This window comes from Micrasema longulum, unplaced genomic scaffold (genome assembly GCF_059751315.1).
Source record: "Micrasema longulum isolate JH-2025_06_02 unplaced genomic scaffold, ASM5975131v1 h1tg000042l, whole genome shotgun sequence".
NCBI classification, from domain to species: domain Eukaryota; kingdom Metazoa; phylum Arthropoda; class Insecta; order Trichoptera; family Brachycentridae; genus Micrasema; species Micrasema longulum.
This window is the reverse complement of record NW_028277249.1, coordinates 673,214-696,423: the sequence shown is the minus strand read 5'-3', so window position 1 is coordinate 696,423 and position 23,210 is coordinate 673,214. Positions and strand designations below refer to the sequence as shown.

General features: G+C 30.1%; 1 protein-coding gene across 1 annotated transcript in view; it reads left to right on the top strand.

Annotated features, from left to right (window-relative positions):
• The window catches only part of LOC148285310 (neural-cadherin-like), a 164,978-nt gene extending 160,931 nt beyond the window's left edge, over positions 1–4,047 (top strand). Inside the window, exons 9-10 of the mRNA XM_088227287.1 lie at positions 502–672; positions 3,920–4,047. Coding sequence (XP_088083413.1) covers positions 502–672; positions 3,920–4,047 — 299 coding nt within the window. The remainder of the gene's footprint in view (positions 1–501; positions 673–3,919) is intronic.
• The last annotated feature ends 19,163 nt before the right edge of the window (positions 4,048–23,210 follow it).

Genomic DNA, 23,210 nt, shown 5'->3' with positions numbered 1-23,210 from the left:
CTCTCTTTTGGAGCTCTAAAATCAACAACTAGATCATAATGTATTTTATAAATTTATTTATTTAAAGACTTGAACTTGCTAACATAGTTTATTTAATTATATTTAAACCCACTTAGCTAACCCAAAATTCACAATTTGAATAATTCTGTATTAAAATTTTTACTACTAATGATTTAAATAAAATTATCATATAAAATCCTCACTTATTTATTTAATTTGAGCAACGAACCTTCAGGACAAGTCCAGTTGTGAAATCGTGAAAATGCTTGCTTAGGCAAATGAGCTTGTTGGTCAAATCAAAACTTAACCGAAGTTTTTTTTTATAATTTTGTCAAAATCACTAAATATTGAATTTTTCTATCTTAACTTAAATGTTGTATTTTTATTAAATAATAAATAAATAAGAATTTTTCTTTGAATTTACATTTTTAAAATTCAATTGAATAATATTGTTTTATTTCATTTTCACAAAAATAAATATACTTTATTTGATTATTTCAGTAGCAAAGGATAATGAGTCAAGAAGAAAAGTCGGCAACAAAAAGCAAGAGATTCAAAATTATAAAAAGTGTGCTGATTGTGACGTAAATTGTCCGCCATTTGATGATTTAAGAAATTATGGATATGAAGGTGAAAGCAGTGCAACGGGGTCGTTGAGTTGTTTTACTCCAGGTACATGGTAATGGAATATCTCAAGTATTTTTTTTTCTATTTAATCATTAATTAAAAACATTAACTACTCAATAACTATTTTTTAAAATAGCCTTTTTGCACCACACTAGACCAAATGCCTAATTTCAGAAGTTAATAGACAAAACACTCAGGTTAAAAAAAAGACACTTTTTTTTGTTTTCTTAACGGAAATATAACCCGAAATCTTTTGTGTGTGAATCAAGTGTTTTGACAATGACGCCACGAATGCCTCCATTTATGAGTACGTTCCAATAAAATCATATAACTTCCATACAATAATCTGCACGGATCCATTTTCAAGTGTCAAAGTTGGTGTTACAAGTACTAATAAATCAAATTTTCAAAGTTTACTAAAAATTAAAAACATAAAACTTTTATATGAATTTTAAAATATGGGTGTGGAGTCATTTTGATATCTTTGATACGTTAAGAAGCAAATTTGTATGGTAGTCAGCAGTAATGACTACGGTTAAACTTTTATTAATTTTAAAACTCAACAAAGGCATAATGTTAATATTACTCCAATTAATATCATTATATAAGTGCTACAAACCTTCGTATCGCATCGGATATTTATATATCCGAAAATATAATAAAAATATTCCTTAGGTTTACTGAAAACACAATAGAGCATATTTTACCACTCAATTGACATTTGGTTGATGGAATCTTGATAATCGTGTATCCTTTTATATTTCACACAAATAAATATAAGTTTAGTTTCACTACTACACTAAAGATAATAAGTTATAGTAAACGGATATAGAATCAACAGTCTTAAGCGTGTACATTTTTATTAATTTAGTTATTGATAAGAATGGAAGCAAAAAATAGTCATTTTTAAAAACGTTTTATTGACAAAACTAGGACGGGTATTCTGATCTGTGAAGTTAAATAATGAATCCATATTTATTTTTAAACTTGAACAGTTATTTTCCTTTGAAATCCAAACGAAAAATATAATGTAGTGAATTGGATATTCATGTTGCATACACGCTATTCGCGATCAATCATATTTGTGCCAACCAACGTTAACTACATACCAACCCCTTATTGTGTATTTTGTATTCGGGCATTAGGGCATTTAAAAGCTTTTAGAACATTTTTACGATTAATTCATCTTGGTAGAAATTTTAAGGAGACCACTTAAAACGTCTGTTGTAAAACAAATATAAATTTGCATTTCGATAAATTTAAGTTTGCTCGAGTGAAACTGTGTTGGAAATATGATAATGGTTAGGATTCAAAAGCAAATAAAGGATTCTTAAATAAGTATTTCATCACTTCGTTTAGCAAATTTATTTTCATCCACCAAATAAGTGAAAAGGGAATGAAATGTAGATTTTTCAGTAACAACAGTACAGCTTACAAAATCGTTAATTATATGTCATTTTACAGCCTTACCGCATTTATTCATTTGAAACTATTGTTCAGAGTACTAATAGGGTTTACTGTTGAAAGTGATTTCTGTTTTCCTTCAATATACTTATAATAAACCATACACGAAAACAAGAAAAAAAATACATTTTAAAATGTATGCATGTTAGAGCAATGCCCTTATTCTTAAACTAGGAGATAAAAATAAAACTTAAAATGTATGCATGTTAGAGCAATGCCCTTATTCTTAAACTAGGAGATAAAAATAAAACTTAAATTAATACGTACCACCTAAATATTAGAAAAATTATAAACCGACCCTTTAATTCATCATCATCATTTTTATATTTTCAACTACTTTTTATTATTTTTTATTTTTATTTGAAGCACTAACTTTGTGGTTTTTCGTTGGTATAAAATAAATGAAACAACTTTGTTTTTAACCATTATTTTTTTTTGCTACTGAACGGTTTCAAAGCCATAAAAGCGTCTTATCAAGGTATAATTAACTAAGAAGTTGAGTATACTTTGATAAGAAAACTTGTATAGCTTTGAAACCAGTCTCTAGAAAATATTAAAAAATAGGTTTTATTATGACTTTTAATAGCCTTTTGAGTTAAAAAAAAAAAATATATTGCTTTTTTAATCGTAATGTGTTATTATTTTTAAAGTTGTTATAAAATTAATTTATTTTGTTTATATCGTTTTTTTATTGTTGCTTTTGATCTGTTTTTTTAAATTCCTGAAATTATATATTCTTCCCTTTTGAATTTTTTTTTTTATATATTTGAGCATGTTTCTATTTCTCATTTGTTTTAATTCTTACTTTTTAATTACTTGAAGTAAATTTTGTTTCATTTTCAATAGTATTTCTACTCGTACAATTACTTACTGTGTACTTTTAGCATTTGTATTTTGATTTAGTTTAGATTTATTATTTAAACTTCTTGTGGTTATGTTTTATTCCCTTTAATATTATTTTACTCGAAAAAAAATGTGGGTTGTGATCCCGTGGTAGTATTGTGGACTCACGGGCCAAATGTTGGAGGTTCAAATCCGACTGTAGAGTGTGGTAGCACAACTCAATTTCGATTTTTTCAGCACAAGTTATTTATAACTTTTAGGAAATGGTCTAAAAAGTTTAATATTTGAGTAAATAATAAGAATTCAAGTATTTTTCTTAAAAAAAAAACAAAGTTTATTGATAATTATAGCATGTTGTATAATATGGAAACTTTACCGGTCTATACTGTATACGGTATACTATAAAACATTGAAATTGTATGATATATTTCCTGAATAAAAGAAAAAATCGTCATTCTTTTTACGCACCTAATGGTCCAAGGTCCAGAGCACTGCATTGGTACTCCAATCGAAGCGTATCGTGGTAATTTTTGTTACATTAAGGTAAGATAATCAGTTTTATGCTTCAGGTTCTCGTCCAGGGACTATGAAATATTCTTGTGTAAAAACAGCAACCAAGAACCCTTCTAAATAAATATTTTATATCAACCATGTCAGGAATCGAACCTGAGACTTCTTGCATGGTAGGCAAGTGCGCTGATCGTTGCACCACGATGCCGACAAATACTGACTTAATTACTGAAAATTATAGTTTTTTATCTTCTTATGTATACAATATTATATCGGTACTCTTATTTTTATATGAATTATCACTTATGTCTGTGCATCTGCAATGCCAAATTCATAATTGATAGTTTATCGGGACAAATATTGTGTGATATTGAGCACTTTTTTATGTTAATAGTGCTTTTTTTATTTAATTTTATTTGTGTCTAATAATAAGTGAAATACTATGAATAATGACTATATTTTGTTTATGTTTCAGATAGTGATGAGGAGCAAGTAGGCTGTAATCATATAGAAATAAGTGGTGAAAGTTTTAATAAGCTAGAAAAAGTATACAATATTTATCAACAGACAAACAGAAATGCATCGCCCGTGAAAAATAGTTGAAATTGAAAGATTTTATAAATTTGTAAATATTATTCTTGTTGCCAAATAAAATGAAATAAAAATCAAAACATTTTAACAAATATTTTTATTTTATTTTGTTTCTTTATTGCCTTTTATTTATATGTACAAAATTTTTCTTTAAAACATAATAACCCGCTGAGCCTCTACCTAAGAGACTTTTCAGCAGGTGGAAAAAATCGGAAATGGAAAGAAGTTGTATAAAATACACCACAATACCCAGACAAATTGCAAAAATAATATTTCTTTATTTTTTTTCGTGCAACTGGCGGGAATCAAATCACTGTTGGCCGTTTGACGGATTGCCCCACGGCAAAGCGACTGTAAAAAATAACAGTATTTGGCTTTTAGTGAAATTTTAAGCAAAGCTTATTTAAAAAAATAATAATGTTTATATTATGTATGAAATGTATTTCAACAGAGAAGGAAAAAGACGAGAAGAAAATTTATAAGTCTAGATATTTACAAGGCTTATGACCTGTCATGGACGTTGATTTCTGTAGAGTATAAAAGCAAATCATTTATTAATGTGGGTGAGTAATTTCCCCTACCGGGCAACGATGTTTTGTATTTTTTACACAAAATAATATAAAATACTCGTATTATTAACAAAAATAAAATTGTTGAGGAAATGGAAGTCGGGCATTTACAGAGCTTATGATTTGTCAATTACTGGGTTGAGTGATCACTTTGCAGATGGTGTAACATTCACCATTATGTCCATACATATTTTTTTGTTGTGAAAATGTCATGACTTCTATAATCTTAACAGTTTCATCTTTGTTGGAAAAAAAATAATACCACCGTTGTGCCTATAGATCATAAGCTATGTAAATAGAAATGGATTCTATTTTCAAAAAATTTACCTATGTCAAATATATTATATCTAATATGTCAATCCCGCCAGTGAAAAATAAAAAAATTGTCTCCAAAGATTTGGACTAATCCAAAATATTTCTGATACATTGAAAACAAATTATTGTTAAATTATATATACCGAGTATTTGGTAGATACTGGGAAAAAATTGTGGATAGAAGGGGCTATTTGAAAGAAATTTGCCCTATCCCGAAATGTCACAATTTTTTTCAATGTTTTTGTTGTCATTTTCCCAGATTTTGGAATTGAGCCTTAAAATATCTAAGGTTTGTATCAGCTCTAAATAAATTTTGGAGCTGTAAAAAAGTTTCATTGTTATTTAAATAGTTGGGCCTGCCTAAGTTTCGCTCTAGTACAACGGTAAAACACGACATAAGGCTTGAGTAATATCACATTTAATTTTTGCGTTCTCACCGGGAGTCGAACCCGGAACCTTCCGTGTGTAAGTTAAGCATCTTTACCACTACACTTTAAGCTTTAGTTTTTTTTTAATCAAAATCACAAGAACTAAATTTGGGAAAATGACAACAAAAACATAAATAAATCGTAATAATAAATTGATGCCATTTGGGTACCTGCCACTACAGAAAATTTATTTTTAAAAAATTTAAAAAAATATATTTTTTTAATTTAATTTAATTTTTAATTACAAATAGCCCCTTCTAAATATTATTGTTTTCCACCCTCTACCAAACCTCCTGTATATTTCACTCATTTTCATGATTTTTTTATTGCCAAAAACAAAGAATTGACCAAATGAATATTTATATCAATAATGTAACGTACCTACGAGTACTTCTTAATTTCAATATTGTTGTATAATAAATGATTTATTGACATCATATGACACTATCATATTTTCTGTATTGCATGTGTAAAATTATTACATTAACGAGACCAAGAAAAAGAACAGTTATATCATGTATTTTCATGAGCTTGAAAAAATATTTTCAAAGACAGAAGTTTTAATAAATTTTTAAAGACACATGTCTATTTTCTGTTGTCAGTTAGTATTCCTATATAGTTATTTTTAATAAAGCAAATTAAAAAAACTTTTTATTTTTTCATTTATCCTGTTTTAAAAATAGGAATACAGCGCGGCGGAGCAAAATGGGATTTATTATTATAATTTTTCCAATTGGTTTTTAAATTCCAATTCTGCTCATTTCACATGAAAATAGAACTTCATTCTTAGGATTTTGTCTTCAACTCTTAATATTTTTGGTACTATTCCTTAAAATTAAAATTAATTAAATGTATTTAATGATATGTGAAATTATAGGTAAGTTATAAAAAATCATCATAATTGTGTCCTTCTCCGCAAATAAATAAGGCACTGCATTGGTATACTTACCAGCGTATATTTATCATAGTTTACATGAAGGTAGAGTGATTAGTCTGACGTTCCAGGTGCCAGTTTAAAAATAATTAAATAATTCAGTGTGGTTACGCCACATAAACTCTATGTTTACACACCCATATATATATAGCACATTCACTAGGATGAGGCGTTCAAATTTATTTGCTACCTACGGGGCCCTGGTTAAAATGTTGCATTTGCCTACCGTGGGTACCGATATTGTCCCGGCGCCATAAAAAAAACTGAACCAATTGTGTGTACATGTGCTTCTTATATTCTCACCGCGATCGCAAATAAGATATTATGCAATCAATAACAATTAAATTCACTGTCTTGTGTAATTCGTCAAGTGCCCCTCCTTCCTGACCACAAGATCGGATCCGATCCTGACGGTCGTGACAGAAATTCCCGACAATAAAGGTGCCAGGACCCAAAATAAGGTAGGTTATTGCAGTGATTGTATTTAGGGTTATGTGGCAAAGTAAATAAAGGATAACGCATTCCGCGAACCAGCAAATCAAACGTTCATCTGCTAACGGGCAAGTGGTGCGATTACAGTGTAAAACGACTATATTTAATGAATAATTAATGTCAACCTTTTCAGGAATCAAATGAAAGTCAAATAAAATAATGGGCGGAACTTATCTTCACTCGTTTTTCTGATTTACAATTTTTACATCAGAGTCGCCATTATGTAAAAAACTCTTTTCAAGGATTTTGCTTCTGTTTTTGCGTTGTTTGATACGAACAATCACATTTAAAAATTGTTGTGCTTTTGATATAATTGACCAGAAAAATGGTTTAACCGCTTAAATATTTATATAAGTATAAGCTTTTAAAAAAGTTAATACATGCAAACCCCAAGTTAACAGGCGCTATGACTCATTTGGTAAAATATAATGTTACCAGTTACACGGTTATTCATTATACATTCTCGATAGTGGCTTGATAAATATTCAATTTATATTTTTTATTAAATAATCTGGGTGTTGTGGTGTATTTTTCATAATTTCCTTACATGTTTTTACTTTCCGAGCTGCTGACATGACTCTCAGTTAACATAACTCTCAGTTAACATAAGTTATGAATTCAATAATTATAATTATGAAGTACTTTTCACACAATGTAATAACAGCACCACCTAGAAAATAATTATCATACGTATATTTTCACTTAGCAGTACCGTGAAATTGGCTGGGTAAAGGAAAACTCAGTACTATTTTGATTTATTAAATTTTAAATGAAGCACTTTAGCTACGAATTTGTATTTTAAAAATGAACGATCATCTTAATTAAATTAATGAAAATGAAATTAAGCTTGCGCTTTGAAATCATTGAGATTAGTTATTTTAAAACAAAAGTTAAGGAAATAAATTAAAAAATGAATTAAACGTACTGTAGTTAAATATAAACAAGTACAATAATTGAAGAAATACAGATATTTGAAGAAAAGCAGAATGCTGAATGATGCCTTGTGTGTTGAGTGATTACTTAAAATAGCTAATGCTATGCCATAAATAAAAAACATACAATTCATCACGCCCTTTACCCGTAAGAGTAAGCAGAGAGAATATAACGTTATATCACTTCGTCTTTGAACACGGGCTTTGCTTCCTTTTCGTTTAAACATGTTATATGTTTGGTCACGGCATGACTTTCTTGGTGTTTCTCGTTTTCTTAATCCATCAACATTCGCTTTGATTTAAATGATAGTTAATCCACCCATTTGTGCTTCCGTTTTTCAATCATTGTTTTTTCGGAAGGTGTGAAATCAAATAAGTTGGATTGAATTTAATTTAATCTGAGAATGAAAGATAGGGCATTAACAAAACTATAATCTGTCCTTGGCTAATTTAAGTTATTGCCTTATTCATTGTATAACATTCAAAATATTTTTGAAAACCCATGTTTTTTCTTCTGTTCATATTTAAAATGACTTTTTTTTTCATCGAATTAATTTATCAGATTAAGTTACATGTATAAGGTGTTTGAAGATGTTTTAATTATTGACTAATTTGATATAAAATCATAAAGGAGAACAAACATAATTGACTATTTTTTGTTGTTTTTTAGAGAGTTTTATGTTTATTTAGTTATGTCTGTTAACGAAAAGTGGGCTGTAGCGAAAAAACAAATTTCATTCTGTTTTGTAAAATATTGTAAATATTTGAAAAAGGGATAGGAGCACAGAAATGGACCAACCTTTGATACAATGAGAATGTTCTCCTATTTGAAGCACTAGATGATAAAATAATTATTTATTGTAATAACTTTTACAAAGACGCGTGACGATTCTAAAAATTCTTATTCAATGTTTTATGTTATGTCAAAATTTTGATCATAATCTTCCAAATCCAATTTTTGTATTTTTCTATCGTGATGTAAGGTAGGATGGGTCAAAAAAAGGATAGGATAGAAAAATAATCAGCCAGGAATAATTTAGAAAAATGCTGTTGTATACTAAACAGTAGTCCTTTTGTTCTTCAAACATGTAAGCTGGCCCTTAAAGGTTTAAGAGCCAGCTTAACTTTATTCTTGTGTGTCTGATATTATTTGTTCGTTATTATTCTTCGAGATTCTTATATTCTTGTAATAAAATAAATTTGTTTAAAACTTCTTGATATGATAGAGTAATGTACTCATCTTTGCTAAAGTGGTTGGTGTGTGGTTCAATAATGGTGTAGTTTTGCATGAATCGTTATCAACAGACCTTCTGGTTTTTCCTGAAATTTAGATTTTTTAATTTAATTATATTATCATATTAGTGTTTTGATGAAGTGTTAATTTGAAATATGTATAGTTAAATTATAATTAGAAGTAAGCTGATATTCAGACTTTCATGATTTACGTTTCTACTACTTTAAGATCAAATACATAAATAACTATTTTCCGGTTCTAAGTATAAATCCAAATAGTTTAAGAGCTTTGTTGGATATTTTGGTTATGTGCTTTTTAATTTCAGTGGAAACATCAGAAATCTATATTATCTAAAAAGCGCCAAAAAATCGTCAAACTAAATGTGTATTACTCGTGTTCAATGTCTTGGATGAACATATTAGGTTCGCCTAAATGAAAGTCATTTTCAGAAAGAGTGTACAAGTCTGGATTTCGTCTAAGAAAAGAGACCATTGTAGGAGACTGCTGCGAGATATTGCATATATTTATATGCTATTAGGCGTGTTGTCCAAATGCCCTTTGAAATATATGAATGTTTATGTCATAATATTTAATTTCTATTTTTGCCATTATTTAATTATGTACGTGATTCCACTTTCCATTATGTTGTATCCTAACTCAACACAAGGCGCTTGGCCTCATAGAGCTTGGGATACGTTATTACTATATTTTTTGGAATGTGTATGTATTTGTATGCATAAATAAATGAAAAAAATAATATTTTCTACAATTATAATATTAAGTTCAATTAACGTTTTTAAGCACCTTTAAGGTTTTGTATGAAAATAATTTATTAGAAGGCCAGGAAAGGACGAGAGGGCTTTGGAATAAAAAATCTTATTATAATTGATGTTTTTATAAATATTTCTTTATAAAAGTTATCTTGAAGACGCTTACTTAAACAATACAGTTTATTGAAATTTATTGCAAGAGGGAGGAAAAACATATTTGAGAAAGGAACATGAAAGTCTAGGCATTTATAAGTACTTTGATTTGTCTAGGTTAAATGGCCACTTTACACAAAAGTAATATTTATTTTCTTATTTGTGTTGACTCGCAGTAGGGTAATGAATCTACGAGAAAGTGTGCAAAAGTGAGGGTAATGAAAGTAGTAGAATTGAATTAAATTAAACTTGCGATAAATTAAATTAAAAATTTGAAAATATAATACAAATTTATAGTTATTTATTGATCTTTGAGTTGAGAAAAAATGGATGATAAAACATAGGCAAAACAGTTAAAGTTACAATTGTATAAAGTGGCCATTTATACCATACAAATATAGATCACTGGCCCTGTAAATGCCTCGACTTCCATATTTCCTTCTCTGTTGCAAAACAATCAAACTAAACAACTCCATAGGGAGTGGAATCCATCCTTGTTTACAAAAATGTTCTACGTTTTGTATGAGGACTTGAAGACACGCTGGTGATCACGCATCATTTGAATAAGTATGCATGAGATTGGGAGGAGAGAGAGTTGCGCGAGGAGCGGATCGCGGGGAAAGTGAACAAAGTAGAAATTTCGTGCATTCCGTAGCGACCACAACTTTGATCAGACGTGTAATGGCTCTTTCTTTTCTCGTAGGCGGACAATTTCGAATATTAGTGTAGAGCTTGACATCGTCTCGAAAATACCGTGTAAATCACCAGAGTACCTTGTTACTAGATGCTTGAATCGAAGCAGGTATGTCTTTCAATAACTCCGTTGGAATTTTGGCTATTTGAAGAATCTTATACGTGACGCGTTATTACAGGTCGTCACTTCCCGGCTTGTTTAATCGGCTCTGGTGGCTAGTTTGCACCACCGGTAGGCTTTCACTTGGTGCAGAGCCCTTCTTTGGTCCGGCCTAAATACCTGCTCTCTCTCACTCTCTTCTGCTTCCTGTCCACTTGTCAAGTACTGTGTTTTCCAAATCATCGACCCCGGTTCGACTGATCTGAACTGGCCAGCTCGTATTTGGAACCTATACCCTTTGGGAGATCGAAGATCAACCACACACGCGGGTTTGCGCGCGTTTTGCTCCTTTGAAAGCTGATCATTACCCTCGGAGACCTGGTCTAGCTTCGGGAAACTGCACTACAAAAACGCACAAACAGATAAGCGCATTGTAACGGTTTAGTTCATCGTATTGATATAAACTGATTATCTGCACACCCGTTTACCTTTCGTCCGTATAGGTCAATAGATCTAGGAATTGATTTATTGCATACTTTTACTATCGAAATAACCGTTTTCCGAACGGCAAATACCGCAAAGGTAATGAAAACCCGTACCTCACTGTTCCATGCGTTAAAATTTATTTTGTAAATTAATTTTGGTAATACGTTAGTATTACCAATATTAATTGTTATTCCTCAACACGTTACCAAAAATAATACCAGGAATAATACTTGGAAAGTCTTGGTATGTTTACAGGCAAAAATCCAGCCTTCAACCATCTTGTTATATTTCTTGTTATTGTTTATTTATTATCTTTAAGTAACCTCAAACAAATAACTATTCAAATTTATACTGGGACAGCCATGATTTATATGCCCTAAAATACAAAAAAATATTTTTGTAAACTACCCAAAGGTTTTCCATTTGTCGTTGCAGTACCACTTTTTACAGGAATAAAACCCAGAGAATCCCTGAGACACGTTAACAAGCCAAATATTCACACCCTGATGAAGTCTCATGCCCACAATAATTCCCAAAAGTAAAACGCAGCACATTCTTTGTTTAAAAATAGCAGTTTTATTGGCTCTTTATCGTGAAATTGTGTTTTTACTTTCAATATCAAGGGAATTACCCTAGTTTTAAAAAAAAACTTAGACTTGCAGTTTTGAGATTTTTGTTATAAATATAAGGAAAGAAAAGGGCCCAGGTTAAATTCTTGGTGAATTCCAAAATTTGTGTAGTATCCATAAAATATGTGGTTCCCGTAGGTGACATACTGGCGAAGATAATGTTAGTAATTTGGAATGAATACCAAAAAGTTGGCAGTGAAAAAAAATCCGTTTTATTTTTCAAAAACTATATCTACCTTATCAAAAACCTTTTCAAAGTCGCTATATACAACATCTAGGCGTGAAAATTTTTCTAACCAATTTCGAATATGATTTGAAATATTCAAGAGATATTTTGCAGGAGATTTAGTTGTTTTAATCCATCTTGGTACTCCAATGTGGCATTTTTGATTCGATTAAATATATAGGAGCGTACAATCTTCAAGAAAATCTTTTCTGAAGTTGATAATACAGTTACTGGTTTGATTAACTGATTTGCTGTCCCTTTTGTGAATTAGAGTGACTTTCGCTAGCTTATATATATTTTTTAAGTATTCAAATCTAGACCAAAAAGTTAATACACATGTTTAAAAGGTTTATTTAATGAATTGATAATTTTTTGTAGGGTGGAATGAGATCTGGACCGGTTGACAATTTTTGGTTAAGTTTTCGAAAAACCTAACGTAAATCATTTTTCGTTTTTTCAGTAACTGTTACAAGCAAAAATTTACTTTTTTAGATAGGATTTAAGGAGTTATAGAGAACAAGTATATTAGTACTAAAATCGCATTGGAAAAAATCCGAAAAAGTTGAAAAAAACCCATGGTAAAAATCAGAATCATTAAGAGTCATGTGATTCAATTTGTCGCAAGCACGTTTTTCACCGGACAAATAATTCCAAAAACGTTAAGGGTCATTTGTAATATTTATTTCAGCGTGAGCGTACAGTTTATTTGCCTTAGAGATTAAAATCTTCGTTTGTCTTGTCAAACAGTTAAACTTTTTGTAAGCTAATTTTGAACTCGTTTTTTTTTCCATAAATAGTGATATTTGTGTTTAACACGAAAATGATAGATGATTTAAAAAAAAAATCATTTCGGGCAATTCCTTTGGTGAGTAGTAGTAGAGCGTCGTTTTTAAAAGCAAGTATCGGAAATTTCATATAATTGAAAATAAAAAGAATCTACGGCAAGATTAACGTCGAGATCATCGAGATTCCATTATTTCAGACTTAGTCACGTTTCGCATTTTCGTCAAAAACCCAGCAGAGCTAAGTTTTTGTTATCAGGCAGAACAGCTGAGGCATCCTAAGTTTAAGAATAATACTCAAATGAGTGTGAAAGAGTAGGATAATGCTTGTCCTCTTTAGCAAGAGGACAGTCGTGCCTGCTAACAACAATATTATTAGATTCTTTATTGCCATTAACGAGATCTAACATGTGATTATTAATATTGTAAACATTTAGCTGTTTTAAATTGAATAAAGAACAAAAACATTCGAAATATGCATTGGAAATATTTCCAGATGGGAAATTAAAGTCACAGATGATAATTATTATATTTTTATCATATATTAATACATTAACACTAATTATTTTTCATAAAAAGACTGATAGTGTTCAGTATATATATACACACACACACATATATATATGTAACCAATTCAAGTATCAAAGTATATACTTTTGTACTGAACAAATTGTGACATAAAATCAAACCGCCTTCATTTAAAGTTGAAAATAATCACATGCGTCCTTGTTTGTGATCATGACGATTTGTACATACTCAAAATTTAGGTATTATCATTCATAAGCATTTGGAGTGGCACGATCAGGTTAACGAAGTTAGTCGTTAACTTTATAGCAGTTTGCACTCACTTAAAATATTACTGAATTTCTTGCTAATTAATGTTAAGCAAACATTATTCTAGAGCTTACTTCTTCCACTCCTTGACTATGCGGATGTATGTTATCCAGATGCTAACTCTGAATTACTTGATAAGTTGGAACGATTGCAGAATATTCGTATTCGTTTGTATTATTATTCGAATATTTGTATCCTTTGATCTTCGCAAACTTGACCACATAACCAAGTATCGTACGCAACTACACTGGCTCAGTATCAGGCATAGAAGAAACATTCACCTTCTATCACTTCTTCACAATATTTTAAATAATACCAATTTGCCTGTTTATCTGAGAGAACTTATCCAACCTCTTTCACAACACGGACTATCTCTTCTTTCTAGTAACGAGAGAACCCTTCTAATACCCTGTCATCGCTCTAATTTTCTTGTCTCCTCTTTCACAGAAGCAGCCGCTCCGTTGTGGAACAATCTACCCACTAATGTTAGAGACGCCCCTTCTTTATTTACATTTAAGTCAAGATTGAAATGTCACTATCTATATATTTAAATTGTTCCTTTATCCTTCTTCTTTTCTTCCCATCCCCTTTCCTCCCTTCATAGTATATTGTTTTTTTTTTTTTAATATTTTTATTTTGTTAATCTTTGTTTTTAATTTTTGTATTAAATTATAAGATTCAATATGTCCATGTATTTATAATTTTCTCAAACTGAACGGTTTCGGTAGGTAGGAAGAAATTGCCTTAAGGCAATATGCCTGCCCTTATATGTATTTATATTGTATATAAAGTGTCAAAAAATAAATATTTATATGTATATTTTTTTAAATAGCGGAAATAAAAAAATCTGCTTCAATGTCTAATATTTAGCACGTTTTCCTACCAGGTTTGAGGTCCAAGGTTCGTTTTCTGGCAGAGTGAACGTGGAATGTTATGCGTTATACGTACTTTGATTTTTTTTAAATCTCTTAAAAAACACTATTTATCTATGTTAACAGCAATGTTTCTTTGTACCTAGATTCAGTTTCAATACTGTTGGTCGTAAGTGAGTGTGTGGATGAGTCGATGAGTGTGTGGGTATGTGGGTGTCCCAAAAGACACAGTCGACCGAGTCGTGTAAGGATTTGTCACCCCTTTTCTCTTATCTTAGAGAACATTCGAGCTGCGCAAATGTTACCGTGGTAAGAAAGAACATGGTACGACTTTGAAGTGCATCCTAATTACGACAAGCATTATATGTTTCACTTGCATTTTATAAGTCGTTACAGATGGCTCAACAGATAAAAATAAACTAATGAAACCTTAGGATATATAATTTAAAAAACAAATTTTCGTATTTATTTTCATCTCTGCCTACGAAAATCGAAACGCTTTTTTCTTTAACGATAGACTTGTAGGCTTTCTCCTTTGTTTCTAAACTAAGCATTTGAGAATATAACAACAAACCATCATACCGTTTCCCCGTAGGGGTAGGTAGATAGAATAGAACGCCATTTCACTGTCTTAAAGATGTTACTTGTTTTTCAGGTACCATTTTAAGGACTAATTGGGACAAGTTTTTTAATACATAAATAACTTTTGCATCAATATTTTATATGTTCAACTTTGCCGGCAAACAAAAACAAACCTGAGAACTAATGCATGACAGGCAAACGCGCTAATCACTTAATTCGATTTTTTTTTAGAATATTTTTCCAAAAGTTGATTATAGTCTAATTTCACTAATAAAACTGTATTCAATCAGGAAGTTCGATTCTACGAGAAATTGGGTATAAAAATGTTTTTTTGCTCTCCTTAAAAATTTGAGCATTCAAATCTGTTGCGAAGTTTTTCAAAAACGTATGAAAAAAAAAATTATAATGGAAATGTACCACTTTGAACTACGTCACAAGCTCTTCCGAATCAATCAATGATAGAGTAATGCGATAGATTTTTGTTTTTTAGAAAGCCAACTCACCAATTAGTAGAACATTGACAGAAACTGACGTCACGGGCCGAGTAATTACAAAACTTAAAAAAATCATAGCCCTGAAAATACGATACATAAATATCTTATAATATTCATCCCTATAAATGATATAAATGGACAATGTCCGCAAATGAATAAATAAATTTTCAAAAATAGCTTAGTTTGACAATTTATCAACAGAAAATAAAAAAAAGGACCAAACCTCATTATTCTAAGTATAATTAATTTATTATGGAAATCATACAGTCTTTTTAACAAAATAAAGGTTCAAGAAAATATTTTTAAAAAGTAAGACCAATTACAGATCCCACATTAATTTATTATAAATACAGAAAGAGTAGTACATTATTTTCTTTTGAACACTCAGGGTTTTACTTACAAACCTGGCATAAAGTTACGCCTAAGCATAGTGGTAGAATAAAAATAAGAACACCATCCTTATTCTTCCATTAATAACGGGTAAGTTAAAATTTTTACAGGTACGTTTTGTAAACTAATTATATTGGACGTGCAAAAATGTACCTGTATTCCTTGTTTCGTCTAGACACGGTTAAAAATAATTTAGATTAGTGAAAGTTTTTAACGAATAAATTAAATAATCCAGGAGAGGAGCATTACATTTTTTTTCCCTGATACGAGTATGAAAACTCATTAGAATTATTCAGTTTTCTCATTCAAGTTTTCCTATATTAATGTAACACCCTCACTAAGCACGTCCTTAATCTCCATAATGCATTCATCAACCTCTACATCCTTCTAATCTCCTCCATAGTTATTTTAATGTATTTTACTTCTTTCATTTTCCTTTGGTGTTTTCTTCTAACTGAAAAAGCTTTGCTCGCAGCTTCCTAGCTTAACGGATTCTTTTAAATTATATTGTAATGAAAATATTAAGCACACAACGTTATGCTTGAAACAATTTTTTTCTTTTTGAATCAATGGTATAAAAAAACTAAGTGTAGTTTATTTTGATCATCTGTTTCATGAAGTTAAGATGGTCAGTGAAACGCTTCAGGTGCCAGTCCAGCAAAAATAAAAGATTGCACTAAAAGTCACCATTACTTACGCGAATCCGCTCTATAGGTTTTGTGGCCGTTTTTCATATCCGCACATCGCTAAAACAAATTTGAACGTTAAATTAATAGCTAATTGATTTTTAAAAAGTATAATTTGTTAATCAAATATTAACTGTATTCAGAATTTACATTTATTACTTTTAATGTCCCTATCATTGTTAAAACACTTTAGTCTACTTTATTTGATCGTACCTATCAATCTCCCAATTGTGACGATGATAAGGTACAAGGCATGTTCAGAAAGTAAGTAAAGGAGATTTTTTTATTTTTTTTTAGAAAAAGCGTATTTGTTGATGCACTAGTTGACTATTTTTGCCATCCCGTACAATAAATGTGGTGAGCCGTGGCACAAGCTTTTTTATGCATTCCTCGAAGAATTCTCCCGTCAGCTCATTCCCCTTCTTCGAAAATTATTTTTGCACCTGCTTGTCGGTTGAAATTTTAATTTTATCAATGATTGCCTTTAAGAAGGTAAAAAAATGATTATATGAAGGCGCTAAGTCAGGGGAAATACTGGAGGTGGTTCAAAACATCCCCACCAAATGAGTCCTAGAGCGCCTTGGCACCTGAGGCTGTGAGAGTATGGGCGTTGTCATGCAACAAGCACACTTATCTCGTCAGCATTTCCCTCCTTTTGTTTTGAATTCTCGTTTTGAGTTTTTTAAGGGTTTAAAATTATTGTTGTGCGCTGATGGTCTCCCCCTGAGGCAGAAATTCGACCAAAATGATGTTTTTTTGGTCCCAAAACACCGAGGCCGTAGTTGTTTTACCCTCCTTTGTTGATCATAAATATTGATTCGTATAAACGCCAATAAGCTTTCTCTACCACTTAAACACACTTGTTCTGTTCATAACACCTTCGACGTTAATCGATTTGATTCGCGAGAAAAATTCGGTAGATGTTATTCCTTCCGCAAGTAAGAAGCGAATTACAGTGAAATTCATCGAACTGTAGTCTCTGTTGTAATATTATGTTAGTATTACCAGTTCCCCGGGGAGTTGAATCTAGTCCTTGTCAAGAAACAATTTGACAAACTCAAAATATTGTTTTTAAAAAAGTTTCTTTGCTAAAGCAATTAACTTTGCTAGACATGTTTAAGTAAGTTTTTATTCTCCTCTCTGTTATTTTCCTTTTCGGTTGAAGACTAGCTGCGATCAATGTTCTTGTTTTGTGGATTTTTTTTCTTTGCATACGTTTTGTAGCTTAAATTAGGTTTTTTCTAATCAACGTGAACTCGTACATGAAACTAGAAATAAAAATGAAGTAAATCTGCCATTTCGTAAAAAGACAAAGACACAAAACTCGTTAATGCACTGAGCTGTATAGTGATATCACAAGGAAATACAATTAGAAATAAGAGAACAAAAAATCATTATTTCTTTTAAATGTAAGTTAAAAAAACATGTGTGTAGTAGATAACTTAGCTCTTAAAAAGTAATTGTATTCATGTTGGCTTTAAATATTTTTTTATAGAAATGTTAATAATTAGTACATATTTTTTTAATAATTAGATATAAGTTAATATTAGGACTTTTATATTTTATGTTTGTACTATTTTTAGACTTAATAAAAAAAATATTTAAAAAAAAAAGTATTATTGGAAAAATTTCCAATTGGTAATTAGCCTGCCAATGTACAAATAAATAAGAATATATATAAATAAGGAAAAAAAAATAAAGATTTGTTCTAATTTTAAATTCATTTTTAGACAAAATCTAAGATAAAAAATGACCTTAACGTAATTACGATTTCAGTTTCAAGTCAATTCCTCTAGTAAGAAAAAAGTTACGGCAGAAAGTGATATTTATGCTAGTCGTAGAATAAATGTGTTTTAGACACGGGGAAATGCTCGAAGCTTTTATCTTATGGAAAGAATCCTTCGTAGTTTTATGAAGTTTCCGTGCTCGCTGGTAACGGTGTACCATATGCTCCCCTGGCAATGATGAGGAGATTGTCTTTAGTCGATCAACCATTTTCTTACGGCACAATCTAGTGAAAAATTGATTTCTATCTTCGTAAACGATCTCAATTTATTAAGTTAACTGCAGGTTAGCGGTTACGAAAAACGCGTTTGTTTTTTCTTGGCTCTTAAGAAAACGTCACGTTGCTAACATATTTTTAAACGTTACTTTTAAATGTCCGTTACGTGTGTAACGTTAGTTGATTATTCCATTTTTATGTTTGCGTGGCAATCATATAGAAATTTCGAAACTAGAAAAAAACTAAGCATGAGTTGATCATTATTTTACACCTGTGTGCCCCGATTTTGTATGGGGCATTGCATTGGAAAAGCCAAATTCAGCGTATCTCGATCATTTGTTACACGAAAGAAAGTTTATCAATCAATATAAATATCAAAAGTAAAGGGACAAAAAAATATAAATAAAGTGTAAAATCATCGAAAAAATAAAAATTGCAACTATTACACAACGAAGTAAAATTTTGTCATCTTGATTTCCTATTTCAGGATTTTTATCTGAAAGTATCCATCGAGTCTTAAACATCTGTCTAGGGTAATGGTTCTATTTTACCCACAGAACTCTATTTGTCATCAATCTGGACACAGACAAAATTATTTTTTTAGTAAAAGTTGCCTTGACATTGATATTTTGATCTCGGAGATGATTTGGTTTTCTTTAAAATGAATATAACTATTAATGAAATTTTATTTTAGAATAAAAACACAAAATTATTTTGTAAAGTCAAGGAATATGACCATGTTTGGGTTGATTTCTGTGCCTCAATTTCATTTCATAAGTTTGTTCGTTCGTCGTATATCCATCTCACTCTAACGCAATCGATATCGTATTTTGTTCTCGTTCCCTCTCATACGATATGAATGAAATTACGAAACGAATTTGTTACAGAATCCTGGACTTGTGTTTTTGTTGGTCAAATGGGTTTTGGTGTAAATCTACCTCTACTTAAACATTGAGGTTTTTTAAAGCTTGATGTCCTGGCGTTGATTTTTCGAAGGGTCGACGTAAAATATTTGCCTAAAAGGTGGTTTGACACTGCAATATTTTTTTCGGTCCCTAAACAAGTTACCTTCGTGAAACAGATGATCAAGGTATGCTGCATTTGCTTTTTCAATAGTTTGCCCTATGCACCATCGAGTGCTGAACTCAATAAACTATTTAAGTTAATTTGTTTATTTTTACAGGATTTTCGGTAATACTAAAATAACTACATTTTTAAAAATCGTATTTCTACTTAAAGTTCACCCCTGTTGGTAAGAAAAGCAGGGTTTGAAATTTTCGTTTGACATTGTAAATTATTAATTGACACTTTTAAATAAAAATGAATTATTTCATGTTAAAACTCTAAAAAAATCAATCATTAACAAGTACCAAGGTACCTACTCAAAGTAACATCATATTTTTAAAATTAATTCGTTTTTCATTATAAAGTAAATTTTTGTAAGCATACTTAATAATGTTCAATCTTTAGAGGAAAGGTGGTCTGACAAACGAACTTCAGTATTTTTTCTCTGGATTATGGACAAGTAAAGTGATTTTTTCTTACACACTAAAGATATTTATCAATGGTCTTATGGCTTTGTTTTTTTTTAATACATTGTTTATCATGGGAACGAAAACCACCCAAAATCCCGTAAAAATGCTTAGTTATATCCGCTGTCTTTTGACGTATAGTATATAAATTTAAAAACTATTTTTTTTAAATGCAGGAATCAAAATCAAAAATTGGTTCAGTTTTGAGGTGCGAAAAACGGAAAAACGAAACGTTGATTTTGTCTATTTTACTAAGGCGTTTTAACGCCCTTTAGGTCTGATATACAGTTGTTTTTTTTGTACAGTATTGGGAAATTATCTGCAAGACAGTGATAGAAACACAATCGTCAAATATCTATTTATCAAAATTCCCTATCACTGCATATCTCTACAATTTATGTCTTCCGAAACACAAAAACCATTTTTTTTTATGGTATTTATTTAATCTACGAAAAACTATTTACTCAAATCTAGCAATAGCAATGCATTGCCAGGTTCAGCTCGTTTTGAATAAAAACAGGGGTCATAATATTCAGTGAATGTTGAAAAAATTTACTCAGTAATCATTCAGCTCCAGCCGTTATCTGCTTTCTTTCACGTCGTTTAATATTAAGTAGTCACTTCCTTCTGAAAATTCATGAATTTCGTTATTTCTTACACCGAGAGCTTCGGGAAAAGAGAAAGTATAAACAATCCTCTTTATTATCGGGAAAATATAAGAATATTATTTAAGGGATAGAATGTTATATTCATACAAACCAGAAAAGGTTAAACAAGAGGAAACTGATATTTATGAGATATTTATATTATAATAGTAATCAATGTTTTATTTATACTACTATTTAAGGCGCTGGCATTGAAAGCTTAAGCGGCTTAAAAATGTTTTCCTAAAATAAAATAAAGCATTTTGAGAATACTGCGAGGATACTTTACACTGTTTTTAAAACGACGCGGCTTATAATTTATCGACATATTATTTATATACAAGATTTATCAAATATTGCGTTGTCCCCAATTATTTATTTATTTGTGTTTTATTAAGTAAGTTCAAAACATCTAAAAAATTTATATAAACCTTGAATAAAATAATCTAAATTTCTCTCTAGAACATAATTTTTCAAATTAAATAGAATTATCTTTTTTTCTTCAGGTAACTCTTTGTACAGCTTAAATTCCTTGTAAAATGAGTTTTGGGAATTTGTTTTTATCCTCATTGGTAATCTTATCTTTTTTTATTCCTAATTTCCAATCCTATATATGAAGTTGTTGGATTAAAATTATTTTATTTTTTATTTGAAACAAAAAGAGATCATGCCACATTTTTGTGAGAAAGAAATATGTTTATTTTCTCAATTCCCTTTATCTGCGTAACTCGTTACTAAACATACGATAGACGTCAAAATTTAAAAAAAAAAATTCTTTAAAAAATGATTTATTATCTAGTTATTCCATAAAATAGATTGAATTTACGATTTATTATTCATTTTCTGTTTTAACAGTTGCAGTGAAACAAAGGCATTTTTTTTTACAATTACGACGCCGTTTTTCTACGTGGCATCACGTCTAATTATGCACCGCAGCAATATCTTTTGAGCAGTAAATGTTATTACTTCACACCACATAATTTTTTTTTTGAAATAATAAAATATATACGTGTGCCTATACCTACCTAAAATAAAAAGGGTTGACAGTGAAAAACGATAAACGCATGTGGCGTTCCGTTCAGTCTACTACGGCACCTACGGCAAAATGACAAACATTGTATTTATTAGTAAATATTGTGTTTGCAATTATTGGTGTCGAAAATTTTTATTTGCGATGAGATCATTACAATAAAACGTTATTTTTATCAAATATTATTAGAAATTTACAAAAAAATACGTATTTTAATAACCGTGAATTTACTTTTTCCACTTTTGACCATGATTTAATGCCTATTTTTTTTTCTGAGCATTTATATTTAAATACATAACTGACAACTGAAAACAACAAAACTAACTTATAAAGTTGTCAAGTCTATCAGATTACTGCAATATACGGAAAAAACGTTAGAAAGTTCTATTTCATAAGATAAAGCATTCATTATAATGTTATCTAATTTACAAATGCAGGTAATGCTTTGTATTTTCTATAAATATTATTATACTTCTAGCATTGAAAAAAAATTCTTTTATTTAAAAAGAAAAAAATTCCCTCAAGTTTTTGTTTAAACAGATTTAATAATATTAGATAATTATTTTAAGATGTTGAAGGGTACCAGTTGCTACTAGTACTTTGACAATAATTTAAAATTTCAGGTTTTTCAAGGTGGGACTGACTGTTATTAATTTATTTACGCTTTATTAAGTTAGTTTAAAACAGCTTAAGAACAAATATATACTTAAATAACAAAGATTTTAATGAAAATTTCTCAATGACATATTTCATACTTTAATTCAAAACAAACGGTAACATGATCAAAAATGGATTAAAAGCGTGTTTAATAAGTTGCCAAAAATATCCAGAAAAGCTAAAAACAAACGCTACGTAAAAGCAGGAAATGTGTAATACTTGTTTGTAAGAAAAATATTACCACTAAGGGCCAGTGGCATCAAAATAGGTTGCGTTTTCATCGAAACGGTAAAAAACGGGGTGCATAAAAAAAAAAATATAAAAAAAAAACCGTTATGTGACAAACCTACAATTACATAAAATTAAACAATCAATGCAATGCAATTTCATATCTACTTAAATCAAAGTTTTAGTTTTTAGGAAGGTATAATTAATAAATCGTATAAAATATTCCAATTAAACAATTCCATTGCTGTTAATGGTTATTATTTGATCAATGACTTGGTAAACCGTTTCGATATAACGATCAACGTCTGTAAAAGTATATTTGCCAAAGATGGATAATGTTGAAGCCAATTTCCGGTGAGATTATGCCTCCGCATTATATATGAAGCCATTTATATTTTATGAGGCACACATTTTTATTACCAGCCTCTTCACACCCGCTTTGAAAGCGATCTCTTAAACGATAAAATTCAAATGATTATTA